This window comes from Emydura macquarii, unplaced genomic scaffold (assembly GCF_026122565.2).
Source record: "Emydura macquarii macquarii isolate MOO-44397 ecotype Brisbane River unplaced genomic scaffold, CSIRO-AGI_Emac_v2 contig_3517, whole genome shotgun sequence".
Classification (NCBI taxonomy): domain Eukaryota; kingdom Metazoa; phylum Chordata; order Testudines; family Chelidae; genus Emydura; species Emydura macquarii.
Window position 1 is genome coordinate 4153479 of NW_027133654.1, and position 14053 is coordinate 4167531.

The 14053-nt window shown below is 41.6% G+C and overlaps 1 protein-coding gene across 5 annotated transcripts in view; it reads left to right on the forward strand.

The window, feature by feature from the left end:
• The window catches only part of GNG4 (G protein subunit gamma 4), a 40198-nt gene that overhangs the window by 8202 nt on the left and 17943 nt on the right, over window positions 1–14053 (forward strand). For 4 of the 5 annotated variants that reach the window (XM_067535919.1, XM_067535916.1, XM_067535917.1 and 1 more), the window contains exon 2: window positions 5428–5536. In XM_067535919.1, coding sequence (XP_067392020.1) covers window positions 5438–5536 — 99 coding nt within the window. In that variant the 5' untranslated portion in view covers window positions 5428–5437. Of the gene's footprint in view, window positions 1–1045; window positions 1171–5427; window positions 5537–14053 lie in introns of those variants that run through there. The other variant, XM_067535920.1, reaches the window with a different exon arrangement.

The following is a 14053-nucleotide window of genomic DNA, read 5'->3' on the forward strand; positions in this document are numbered from 1 at the left end:
CTGACTTCTAACTCGTGGGTTTGGAAGAAATTTTCCCAATGGACAAATTATTCCATAACTGCCTCTTGCAGAGGTTTTTTTCAAATTTTTTTACAGCTTTCTGTGACACTTCTGGCCTGAGTCATTCAATATTCCAAAAGAACATAGTGGACTAGACAGAGTAGGAACATACCTGTTTCTGTTGGTCTACTGTGTGAGTTTCTTGTTTTCAGAAAAACTTGCCTTTTCAGAGTACTGGGTAAGGGGGTGGTGTATATGACACCAGTGTAAGACTTAGGGGTGGATTTTCAAAAGTATTTAGGCACAAAGTGGATTTTCAAGATTGCCTAAGCAACTATATTTGCAACTTTAGATGCCTAAAGATTTTTAAAAATCAGGTCCTAAGTGCTAGAAATAGTGCTGTGCCTTCCAGCGATGATAAGCCAGTGAGCTCTGATGGTGTGATGTAATGCTATATTTTGCTGTACAGCTAGGATGAGTGAAATTCTGGGGGGGAAAAAATGTTGGAACCAGAATTCGCTGGTTTGCTCATGCCATTTAATTCAACTGAATTTAAATTACTTTTTTTATTCAAATAAAATTAGCTTTCTAATTTGTCTCAGGGCTTAAGTGCTATGGCAAAAAATATATAAAAATAGGTCTGCCTGTTCTATCACAAGACCAACAAAGGATCAAAGCAAATTGAAGATTATCTGCTACCAGTGGGGAAAACAGTGATAGGAGACAGTTGCTTATGACCTTGTAATATTATATTGCATATAATTCTTTGTACCTGTAAGCACTTTACATTCCTAGATCTCATAGTACTTTGCGAAAGAGGGTATGTAGCCTCATCCCCACTTTTACAGATGGAGAAACTGAGGCATGGAGATCAAGGAATTTGGCAGGAGCGGGTCTGGTATAGAGCTGGGATTTAAAGCTCTGTTCTCCTGACTCCCAGTCTAGCATCCTACCACTGGGTAATGCTGATGAATAAGTGGAAAAGCCAAGTTGAAACTGAAAGATTCTGTCACATGTCGAATCATTTGGAGTTCTTTTTGTACGTGTTGACTTCCAAAGCAGTTCCTTGCATTTGAGAAGGGAGCCAGCTCATCCAAACGTGTAATCTTGTACTTCGTGAGCAATAAAGGCAGAAGGATGTAAGCAAAGACCAAAGGACTAGGAGAAAAGGTGTGTTTATTTTTTACAACTTGTTAGCTAACACATTTTTACTAACTCCTTTAAGAACCCTGGTATAAACAGGGCAAGTTGTATTTTAATATGTTAGCTGATCAAGGTGAATTCAAGAGGGGAGCCTAGCCTTCATCTCAGCAAGCTAACACATGTTAAAATACACCATGGATACAGTGTAATCTTTTGTAAAGGCCTCTTGACTTCTTGTGATGCAGCTGCTACAATTTAATAGTGTTTACTAGTACAGATAATGCTAGGTTCCTCCTCCTAACCTTAATGGTATGGTACACCTTCACTGCTTGTCTCTGATAGGAATGGGTGCATTGCTGTTTCCCACCTCCCATTCCCTTGCTTTAGCTTAAATTAGAGTTCTGGCCCTTCCAAATGTCTTGTTATGGTGCTTGTATTCTACCACTTCATCCTGCTGCAGAGAGGCTATAGAGAGAAGGAGCAATAGTATTTGTGAAGTCTGTATCCCTTTACTTTTCATGAAATCCAAACCATTAAAAAGCAGTGCTCCCTGCTTAGTGAAGTCTAAACTTTCGTTGATTTTACTATCCCATTAGCGGCAACTGCATTCCATAGACCCTCTAATCTCACAAGATTCAGCGTTAGCCAAGAGAAGTGGCTCTCAGCTGTGGGGGGTTTTCTTTGTAACTGGTGTCCAGGGCTATATTATCTGAGTGTCTTTTTGGTAGGCAGTTGCTGAGATACAAATTTACAAATAAGATTTGCCCAATTCAGAATTTAAGTGTATGAACTGTGCTCTCCTTAATTGGTTTGGTGCTTTGCTATGAACCATTTACACAATTCATTCTTTACTAACATGATTACTTCAGTTCACTTCTGATGTATAGCTGATGCTCCGTATGCCAGTGATTTAATTATGCTGTTTGAATTTGGCCCAAAACATAAAATGCTTCCCTAGATGGTTTTTCTATCCCCAGATCACCAAAGATGCCTGTATATTACATTTACTCATCATTTAACTAGTATATTTGATTTTTAAGCTCCATGGGGCAGGAACTTCGTTTCACTTTATACATGTAAAGTGCCATGCACATCTGTTGTAGTTAATTGGAATCTTTCCATTGATTTCAATGGATGTTGGATTGGGTCTTAAAGCAGGAACTAATTGTACTGAATTGCATGCAAATTGGGAAACTTGGATAAGACTACCTTAGTACACTTACTTTTTGACCTCCAAGAGTTGAACCCAGGTTTCTAGAGATGACATAGTGAACTGTTACATTGCACAAGACATGCCTTGTCCCCTCATTCACTATGCAGCAGACTGTAGTGGGAATCCCTTCAAGCACTAATATCTGAACTTAGTGTCTACATGCCAGAGCTCTCCAACATGTCAGACACCAGTATGTCTGTGGTGAAGCTCAGTGGACCAAAGGCTCCCAGCTTCCTTCCCCCATGTAGTACTCCATCAGTACGCCTGGAAGAAGAAGCAGCAGCAGTTTCAGGGGAGAACCCTTCAACTGCCAATTCTTTAGCATAGAGACACTTGGCTCCATTATGTGTTAAGCCGTCTGGAAAGCCCTGGTCTCCCCCAGTCCTCTGACCACATTCAACCCGGGGCTCCCTTAGCATCTGCTCCCCTGGTGCACCGTGCAGCAACTCTTCCAGGAGACAGGGAGAGACAAAAGGATATTGGAAATGCATGGAGTAAATCTGTGCAGAACAGTCTGTTGGAGGGGGGAGCAGCCCACTGAGGGTGAGCCAAGTTAGATGTGGAGGTGGAGTTTCCCCTTGCCTTGTTGGAGCCAGCCTCCGAACCCATTGTTCTTTCTTACCTCCCACATATCCCTACTTCCACTCTACCAACTTCAGCTCCGAAAAACACACCACCGGTGGGAGGTGACAACTAGGGGTGTGTGTTAAGAGGGCTTTTTCATATTGAAGCAGGTTTGTTGGGATTCTGAAACTTTTTCCACTAGGCTTATTCAGAATATCTTGCCCAGTTTTGAGAGAACACTTCACTCTCTGAGATCAAAAAATTCTGTTCAACTCTGGATTTCATCACTCAGGTTGCATTATTTGGCATGCAGCAAAGTTATGCTGAATTGATCAGACTCAAGTTTGGGGGTGGGTATTGGACATACCACACCTCCAAAGTTGCACAGACAACCTCTTCCTTTATATACATTTACAAGTTACATTGCATTTGCTATGCATTAAATCAAATATTTTTTGATTGGCTTGGTTGATTTGCAGGAACCAATCCCTGTATAGCATGCTCTGTCCATGTGCTGTTCAGTTGAAACTGATCTTTACATTCAAAGCTTATCTTGTCAATAGTCCCTGGCATCAAGGCATTGCTGCTTATCTCAGCTAGCACAGACATCCTGACTCCAGCATACTGTTTGTCAAGCCCCTATTTACAACTCGAACCTTCCATTCACCTTTCCAGTTATGCCCACTAAGAAATGTATGTAGCAAGTTATTTATGTCAAGGCACACCTACAGGGTTCTCTTGGGGTATTTGGGTGGCCTGATCTGTGATGCAACCTACTTCTCTGGTGGAGTCTTTTTTTTTTTTTTTTTTTTGGTGTGAAGGTAGTGTTAAGATATGGAATCCATCTGGGGTATCATTAACAGTTGCAGCCCATGTTCAATGGGGAGCCAATCCTAAAAGAAACCTTTCCTGAACTCCCCTCATCTGATCTTCGAACAACCCCCAAATCTCACCAAGCTCATTAGAAGCAAGTTCCCCACTGACCAGAACCCACCAACTCAAAGCGGCCCCAGACCCTGCCAGAACAACCAATGAAAAAATTGCAGACATACCTCCACTGCTACTGTGATCACTCCCCCTGCCTCCCCACAATACATCTTTTAAGACCCATGTGTCCTACTCGTCTATCACAATTTGTGGTGTACCTCATCCAGTGCACTAAATGCCCGAATAACTATGGGGGTGAAACAAGACAATCACTACACTCTCAAATGAACTCTCTCAGAAAAATAAGGCAAAAACACCATATCACCTGTGGGTGAACACTTCACTAAATGATCACTGTATATCTGACATCTCAGTCCTCATCCTCAAAAGAAACCTGCACAACACCGTCAAAAGACAAGTCTGGGAGCTTAAATTCATGACTTTGCTAGACACTAAAAATCACAGACTCAGACAGTGGATTTATGGCTCATTACCACAATCTACCTACTACCTTACCTACTAACCCTCCTTTTTTCTATGACTGCAGAGGTGTTAACTGCCCACTTCACCTTGAATGGTCTCTTCATGCTAAACAATCTGTTCCATCTTGTATTTGGCTGTGACCCTGAGTACCTTTTCTTGATCTGAAGAAGAGCTCTGTGTAAGCTTGAAAGCTTGTCTCTGTCACCAACAGAAGTTGGTCCAATAAAAGATGCTGTCTCGTCCATCTTGTCCCTGTTAACATTCATAGCTTGCAATCAGGTGTCAAAGTTGATACCCTGCTTTTAAAACAAATAATTATGTAATTTCTACACTTAATGGGGATTTTGTCTGTTTTTTTATGTTTAGGCTGGTAAAGTGCATATCACAAACATGGAAACCACAAAAAGCAAGGAAATAAGCAGTTAAATCATTGAACGCTCCATATACACTCAATTCCTTAGTTCCCCTTTACAACCTTGATTGCTTCTCTTCCCCTACTCATGTCTCTGGCCCTCTTTCTGAACAACCTGTGGGCAGTCTTAACTGACTATTCTGATTACTTAAAGTAATGTGTTTTGATGACTGATATCAGGATTGGTGTGGCTTTCATAAATCATGTACACCGATCTGTATGTGGCTTTGTGTTAGTGTGTAAGTGAGGCGTGGAATAAAACTGCAAATGATGGTTGAGATGTATTTGTATTATGTGAATGGGTGATCTATACTGGCAATCTAAATTAGGTAGTTTGTGTGTAGAAACTTGCATTTGTGTGTTGGCATGTTAATTATGCTCAGAGTTAAGGTTGAATGTTTGTGATTGAGGGTGCAAATATGTGGGGAGGGTGGCAGATGATGATGTACAGGGAAATAGAGAATGAATGGATTGTTGAACAACTGCTCATTTCCTTACAGTGTAGTTTATATTTGTAGTTATACAGTCTAACAATAACTTTACATTCAATGTTTTTTGTTAATCTAGGGAGAATTAACTGTAGTCTAATCACTATATTGCATTAGATAAGTGTACTCATAACCAAGTCTGTATGAATTTGTCTAGAAAAGCAAATTTTCAAATGCTTTAACTTTGACTGTTCTAGGGAAAACAGAATGAAGGAAATAATGTCTAATAACAGCACAACCAATATATCTCAAGCAAGAAAAGCTGTGGAGCAGTTAAAAATGGAAGCATACATGGACAGGATAAAGGTAAATTGAGTCGTTGTTCTGAAATAGACCTTTACGTTTTTTGTAGTAAAATTTTACCTTTAGCACTTCAGAAAAACTGAGTATTTTGCAAAGTGATATGAAATAATGTTCAAAGAATATCATGGGGAAAAAAACCAATGATTTATAATTGCCTGCTTCTGACTTTGTGTATGTGGAGGAGGGGAATCAAAGGACTGAAGCCTAGCCTACTTTTTTAGTAGGCACAGTTTACATCCGCAAAAAACAGGTAAAATAGAAGTATTTACATCTCTGCCCGGTCTGCACCCACAGTCAGGTAATTTGAGGCACAGATACTCAGATTTGCAGCTGCAGTTAAATGCAGGTGCATTGTCCTAACCCCTGAGGACGAAAGACAAGATTCAGGGGATGTTGGTTAATTAGGCCACAATTTTATTAACTCATTTGGGAAATATTCATCAATAAATCATAGAATGTAGGTCGTTGTCATTCTTTCCTTAATCATTCCCCCGCCTATTTGGGAGGGCTGTCATCAGCAGTCCCTACCTGCCTACTGCTGGGATACTACCACCCTCCCCTCTAGAAGGATGAAGGGATGTGAGGAAGGGTCATATCACTGCTGTATCAGATGTTAGGAATGCCAACCCCTTTTCCCCAGATTCCCAACTCCCAACTTTATCAGGGAACTGGACCCCTTATGGAAAAGATGTGCACAGGTTAGCTGCTAAGCTGCAAGAACTTGACCTAACATCATTAAATACCCCATGGAGTCCCTGACCTGCTGTAAGGAAGGCAAAAAACAAAAAAACCCCACATTTTGCCCCAGCCAGTCTGATGGTGACAGATTCCTTCTTCAGCCCCAAAAGAGAGACAACTAATGTAATGCCCACAGCTAATCATAAAACTTGGTTCTACTTTGATCCCATTGCTGGGAGGGTGAGTGGTGCTCCTGATCCATGATGAGAGAGAGTGCCTGGAGAGAGCAGGGTAAAATATTCTCCCTCTCACAATGCACAGGTCTCTCACCTGAGCCAGACTCATCCAGTTGCCCTCAGCTCAGATAACTATCCTCTTTGCCTTCACTTCATAATCAGTGGAGGAAACCTTAAAGGAGCTCCAAGCCCTTTTCTTCCTGATGGCCGGGCAAAGCCCAACAGCATTTGGGTTGAGGTGAATTCAGTTTCTGCAGTTGCAGGTTGCATCAATGGTAAAGGAGGCTGCCCCTTAGAAAATGTTAGCCCTTAGAATTTGCATCACTCTGGTAAATCACTGTACTGTCATTCTGTGTTACCACTGAATATAAGAGGAGACAAAATACACAATCAGTTTCACCTTTGTTTTGTTCAGCTTTTGTCATTGTGCTGGGGAATTAAGTTGAATGATGCAGTATTTCATTTTGGCTTCTTCAGGCTAGTTTGTATCTGATATTTGAAGTCCTCTTTTTGTGGGTAAAATATTACGCTTTTAAATGTATTTTAAACATGTGGGGTGAAGAGATTATTTTGTTAGAGAAATTTTCATATTTTTAGCCAAAAAGCATACAATTATTGCTCTTCATTTTTCCCTATGTCTTTCATTAGGCCAAGATTTTAAAAGGTGACAAGTTGGGCACCCAGAATCACTAGGGTTTTTCAAAGGCAGGTGCTCAGCACTCTGAAAATTATTTTTCTTTTAAGATGTCAAATGGAATGGTGATATCTGGAAAATATAAGTATATACATGTTTTCCAATCTTCTTTAAAGACCTACAGCAAATGCTTAATGTCTAGCTCCCATTCCAAAAATAAGTATAGAGATTACAGAAAATAAAGTTAGATGTTGTTTCTTGCTGATGGATGTGTTATAAAGAAGATTGTGATCAATTATTCTCCATGTCCACTGTAGATATTACAAGAAGTAATTGGTGTAATCTGCAGAAAGGGAAATGTTAGGTTAGGTCTTAGGAAAAACTTTCTATCTATAAGGGTAGTTAAACTCTGGAATAGGCTTCCAAAGGAGGTTGTGGAATCCCCCTCACTGAAGGTTTTAAGAACAGCTTGGACAAACATATGTTAAGGATGGTTTAGGTTTACTTGGTCCTGCCTCAGTGCAGTGTGTCACACTGGGGTGTAGGTGGTGCGACTAAGTGGTTAGAACAGGAATCTGGCCTATTGACTGGGGCAGAATCAGGGGACAAGCCAATGGTCAGAGTTGGGTGTTAGAATAGAACCAGAGAGCAGAACTGGAGTCTTGGTTAGGAGACAAGCCAATAGTTGGAGTCAGGAGCCAGAACAGAGCCAAAGGGAGGAGCTGGAGTCATGGTCTGTAGACAAGCCAGTGGTCGGAGCCAGGAGTCAGACATTCTGAGGGAAGTAGGTGTAACCCGTCTGTGCCTAGGGCAGCCACCTGAAAATGCCAAGGTCAGAGGCAGGCTGTAAAAGGAGAGCAGATTCTCCCAGCACTGGTGGGTGACACTGAAGTCAGGCTTCCCAACCAGCCACAAACAGTGCTCCTGATTTCCCGCACTAGTTATCAAGAAGCCCAAAATACAAATACACACAGCCTCCTTTACTGCATTTCAGTCTCTGGTTCCCAATCAGACACTAGGTCCAGTAAAGAGACCAGTTATTTAAACTCGATGCTCTTTACTAAAAAGGTTCCTCCTGACCCCAAAGGGTCAGCCACAGTACCAGATCAATATAAATTTGGATCTTACCCAAAATACCACGCTGCCAGCCAATCCTTTAGTAACTAAAACTAAAGGTTTATTATAAAAAGAAAGAAACAATAAGAGAAATGTTAAAGGATTAAAGCAATCAGATTCAAATCATTTGTATGTAAGTCCATATACATCAGGCTTCTAGAAGAATTGTGGCATTTGCAGGTTTGTATAATCCCTCTGGTACACATCCAGTACTTGGATGGGTCTCAGTCCTTTGTTTCACAGCTTCAGTTCAGTTGTAGATGAGCTGATCCAGAGGTAGGTTAGTAGCTGAAGCTGAATCCCGACTGACGACAAAATGGATTCCGAGGCCTCTGCCTTGTATATCCTCTGGCCCCTGCCATGCTGTTTGTGGAATTTTATAGGAACCAAAATGGAGTTTAGAGTCACATGAGCAAGTCCTGGTGACTCATCAGGTATACCTCTGGCTTCTCCCCCTGGGCCCCTTGCATCTGTGAATGTCTCAATGGGCCATTAAGCAGGCTATTGTTCTGCTGCCACCCTGTCTAGGGTGTGACCCAGACACAGCACAATTTGAAATACAGATATATCAAATATATCCATAACTTCCATGACACACCTAACACATGAACAGAAACATTATCATCTTACTTAGCACGTTATAGCCTTTCTAACAGTACCTGACATGGCATATCTTACATGAATTATTATGATTTTGACATACTGATGTCAAACAATATCATAAATGCTTCCCCCAATCCAGCCTGCGTGACAGTAGGGACTAGGGCTGGAGTCGGGGCAGGCGTGGGTTGGAGCAAGGGCTGGTATAGGTGGCAGGTCTGGTGCAACTGTGGGTGTGGAATGCCTTGAGCAGCCTCTGTACCGCTGTTACTAAAAGGCTTAATGGATGATCTCTTGCTCCCTCTGTCCAATCAGGGAGCACACTCATTTAGTGAGGGTTTGTTGGGCCCAGCCCTGCTCTTGTGTTGCCAAGCAATCATGCCCAGAGCCAGCTAAGTTTCTGACACGGGGGCTGGACTTGATAACTTCTCAAAGCCCCTTCTCGACCTACATTTCTATGAGTTTGTGAAGTGCCATAATCACGTATGTTCTTTAGTTATAAAGACAAATACCCATTAATGCATGAAAGGTTGGTAAGAGACTTGTAAAACAATATTTTTAATCTCCTCTCTCCCCCCCACCCCTCCCCACCACACACACACCGTGGGAGGCTTATTTTATGTCAGTCTGCCTCTTGCTCTTTTCTTTTTCAAACAACTTGCCCTTGCCACACTGGACACCCTCGTATGTGAGGCGAGTACAAAATCTAAATTAAACACACCAGGATCTCGATCTCTTTCCATTTCCAATTTTGAGGGCTTTTCCTTACTGTGGGAAAGCTACAGTAGAACAAAGTGAGTGTTGAGGAAATTTGGGTCCATCATCTTAACCACCTTATTTGAGGAGTTTCTCCAGTCCATGCACTTCAACAGGAAGAGCTTGAATGCACTGATAAAGCATGTCAAATATCTCCATATGAATACATATTCATTTCTTAACTCAAGGAAGGTAAGAAGTGAAGCGCAGAACTTGAAGCTCCTGCGGAAGGGGTTTTAAGGTGGCTGTAAGCCACACTTATGCTGTCCCAATTCTGGGCTTCTCTGGGGGCCAAGTGGCCCACCATAATTTAGACATCCCTAGAGAGCTAAATTATGGCATCCTTCTGAGGCTGCCCTATAGGTTGCAATGCTGCTTGGAACCCTTGCTGCAGACCCATCCTTGATACACCTTTCACACCTCTTTTTTGCCAGGGCTTGCAAGGGGATTCTTAGAAGGCAGCCTCACAGCTGTCTTCTTCAACTCCTGTGCTGGGGGAATTCTCATGGTCACATTCAGGGGTCCAAGACTTTTTATGTTGCTTCTGTCCTCTTACCTGACATACAGGGGATGGAGTGGGAGTGAGAATCTCACTGATAATTTTTATCCTGTACCCTAAATAGTACAGTGAATATACTGCAGGACTATATGAAAGAAGCACAGACAAGCTGTTCAAATATACATTTGAAATAACAGCAAAATTAATGGAAGGAAATTACATTTTGTATTTAAAAACCACAAAAAATTCCCTAGAATTTATACCAGTCTGGAATATAGTAATTAAGAAGGATTAAACATTCTTGTTTAATTTTCTGAATTACTACATTTAATCTAAGTCTTTAAAGCACTTATTTAAGTTACAGTATCTTTGGATGTGATAACCTCTGTAGAATTAAAGTGATACTCCAATATACTACAGTAAAAAAGTTTAAAAAAAAAATTAAGTTTCAAAGCCAGCACTGTTAGATAATTCCAGATACAAGATTACCCATACAACTTTAATTTGGCCTCCTTCATCCTGTGAGGAAAAATATGTGATTGGTGTATTTAAAAACTGCATCATATATGTATGCATGTAAGTAGAATTTTCTTTCTAATCAAATGTCATACAGGCATTTTAGTAATTAGTGAATACAACATTCTTGCTTTTATGTGAATAGTCAGAATATCAATTATCTTCAGTGCTTTTATTTATCTAAATCTGTTCACCAGTAATTAGAAGCTGCTTACTCAAATTTCCACTGAAAATTATAAATACAGCTTTAATTATTTCATCTCTTTATTACATGATGATGAAATTGTCATGCATCCATGTACATACATATTTGTATTTCAGTCAGTGAAAATCTGCTTGTAGCAGTGCACCACCAAGGGGTTCATCTCTGACCCTGCTTCCTCCAGACCCACAAAACCACTCAGATCCTCTAGTTCAGCAATCACTAGTGCAGATTATTTACGGTCTGCAGTTCCACCCCTTTCTTATTGTACAAAGCTTGGGCTAGCAACCTCAGGGACTTCTCAGCTTTGGCCACCAGTCAGAAAGAGCATTTGCTCACCTTCCACCCTTTGGCTTCTCTTCTTACTTCCTTTGCCTGGGCCTGTATATAGCCTTTGGCTAATTTGGTGAATGGGAAGCAGATGTCAGCCTATCAGATAGAGGTCTCCCTAGCCAGCTCCAATTTACCTTGCTTTACCTTGACAGGGGACTGGCTAAGCACCCTGCCTAGCACCCTGTCACACTACTTGTTCTTGTGAATCTGCACTAAGATCTCAATTTTCAGTTGGTTTTTTTTTCCCCCTAAAACATAATTTAATTTACTAGGCATTATCTTAAAACTGCTAGCTACTACACAGCTCCAAACTATAGCCTAGCTGTTAAGGACTTGTTAGGGGAAAGTTGTATGGACAACTTAATGTGTTAGAAGTACAAAGTAATGCTCTGTAATTAAATATAAAACAACAAAGGCACAAGAGAAATTAGGCTTTTTTGCTGTCAGTTGTGGACAGCTGAGGGATGCCTAAGGCCCAGATAGCTTAAAAGTCCAATCATTCATTCTCCAAGGACATTTTGGTACCTGCTGTAAGGTCAAACTAAACAGAAATTTGTATCCTAGCAGTTTATAGGGTGCCAAAAAACCAGTAGCTCCAAGTCTTTTGTGGCAACTGTACTAGCTGAATAGCCTAAAGATGACTTGCAAAAGAGAAAACAGTTGGGTTTCTGCCTTATTTTTTTATGATGAAAGAAAACATGAAAAGGGATGTTCAGAATCTACCACTCCTAATCTCTTTTTAAAGAGTTTCTTCCTCCTGCTTTTTATTTTTTCTTAGAAATAGACCAGATTTGTTATGTCTGCTATCCTGTCTTTACTTTACTTTACATTAATAGTTTCAGAATGTGAATTTAGAGCTCTTGCCAATCTTAACTGAAGAAGTAGCAGTGCTGAATCTTAAGGATGTCATTTTCCCAAATGTTTCTTAACTGTTTAAGTTAAATAGGCATTAACAAAAAAAAGTTTTTAAATAGTTCGAATAAAAATTGCTCCACTTGAGATGTCATAATCCTATCAGTTGTCCAGTTATCAGTCTTCCAGAGTAGATAAGATCTGAATTTCTAATGAGAAGAAAAAAGAAAGGAAAATGTTTTAAAATAAACTTTCTAGGTCACTTTCATATAACAACATAAAGACACAAAATGGGCTCCATTGCACATCAGCTTGTGGGCAGTTATGTGAGCCTGGTCATATCAAAGTTTTGTGGTCATGTGAGTTGCATTTGGAGCTACTCATACTCCAGTTGCAGCTTAAATTGTTCACAACTGTCTAGAAAGCAAGCACCATGGCTCATCAGAGAAGCAAGGAGTGGCAGTGCACTGGGATCCAACAAGGAAGCTCTTTAATGAGGGGGAGAGAAGATTCCTACCAGTCATAAGCTGGAAGTATGAGTACAGGTATATGTATCAGTATGGGTACATATACTAGTGTCTGGGGGAAGGCTGCTGTTAATGGCTTCTCGTTAACCAGAAGAATGAGTTTGGTGTCATGTCTGACTGAAGAAGGTGATGTTCTTCTTCGAGTGATGTCCCTGTGGGTGCTCCATTTTAGGTGTCGTCGCGTCCCACGGCTTGATTGGAGATCTCAGCAGTATTAGCTCAGGCCATGCGTACGCAGCTCTTGTGTCCAGGTGCTGTTGGTATGTCTTCTGTTGCCCACACAGCCTGACCTCCTCAGTTCCTTCTCAACCATCCAAAGGCCAAGTCAGTGTTACCAGCAGTCAGAAATGTTTTTCCTTGTTGACAGCTTTTAGAGTCTGTTATTAATATAGTTGTTTAATTTAGTCAGTTACTTCTGTTCTTAATAAATACATTTTTTCCCTCTTCTCCGAATAGCAGAGCTTATAGTAATAAGACATGCCAGGTTCCCCTGATTTTTAAGAGGTGTACCTATTGTACAGAGGCTGTGCCAGTGTCTGATGCACACTCACTCTGTGTACACTGCTTGGGCGAAACCCACGTGCCACAGAAGGGTACACACTGCAAAAATCTCAAAGCAAGGGCCAGGAGGGACAGAGACCTGAGGTTGAAGCTAATTCTAATGGAAAAATCCCTCAGACCCTCATCTGACCGAGGACCGGAGAAGCCTGAAGCAGAACACACACCAAAGAAAAGAGCCTCTTCCCCTACTTCTAGCTCTGCGGCAAAAAGAAAATGTTCGTCTAAGAGGCTGTCCCCTAAACCGAATACCAAAGAGGCAAAAGGATCCTCCGATACAACTCGGTCAGTGCCACCCAAGGACCAAAACCCTCCTGGTGAGGAGTCGAGCGATTTTCAAGACCTGGCCTCCTCCAATGTGGTATTGCATAAAAACAGTGCAGAAACCGATGATGGTCAATGCTGACTTCAGCAATGCCAGATTCTGCAGCACTGAAGAAAAGTATGGTGCCGAGAGACACATCAGCACCAACACCGTCACCAACACTGATCATGGTACTGGCAATAGATGATATGCAGGCTGTGGCACTGATAGTCAGTAAGGTACCAACCGCAGCACCAATGATTAGGAAGGCACTGACTGTTAGTGACACACCACTCACCATACCTACCTCATGCAGTTCCGTCCTTGGTTCCGACTATCACCGTGGAACCAATGGGCACCACAGTGCAGACCCCAGCACCTTCAGGCAAAAGGAGCTGCAAACAGCATCACATGCAACTTGTGCAGTCTTCATCTCCAAGATCAGAAGGCACCCTGGAGTCTCCAATACATTTTGCACATGATGAGGCGTTTTCACCGGTACGCTCCCTCAGTGCCGATGATAGTGATGCAGAGGAAGCTCAATTCTCATCTGAGCACTCCTCCCCTACCAGACGCTCACTGTCACTTCTTGATTATGCCTACCATAGGGGACACAAGCCATATCCCTGCTATGGTCCACCATGGTTTGCCCCCTCCTGTGCCATATTACGGGCAATGGCATAGCTGGTTGCCTGGTCTTCCCATTCGA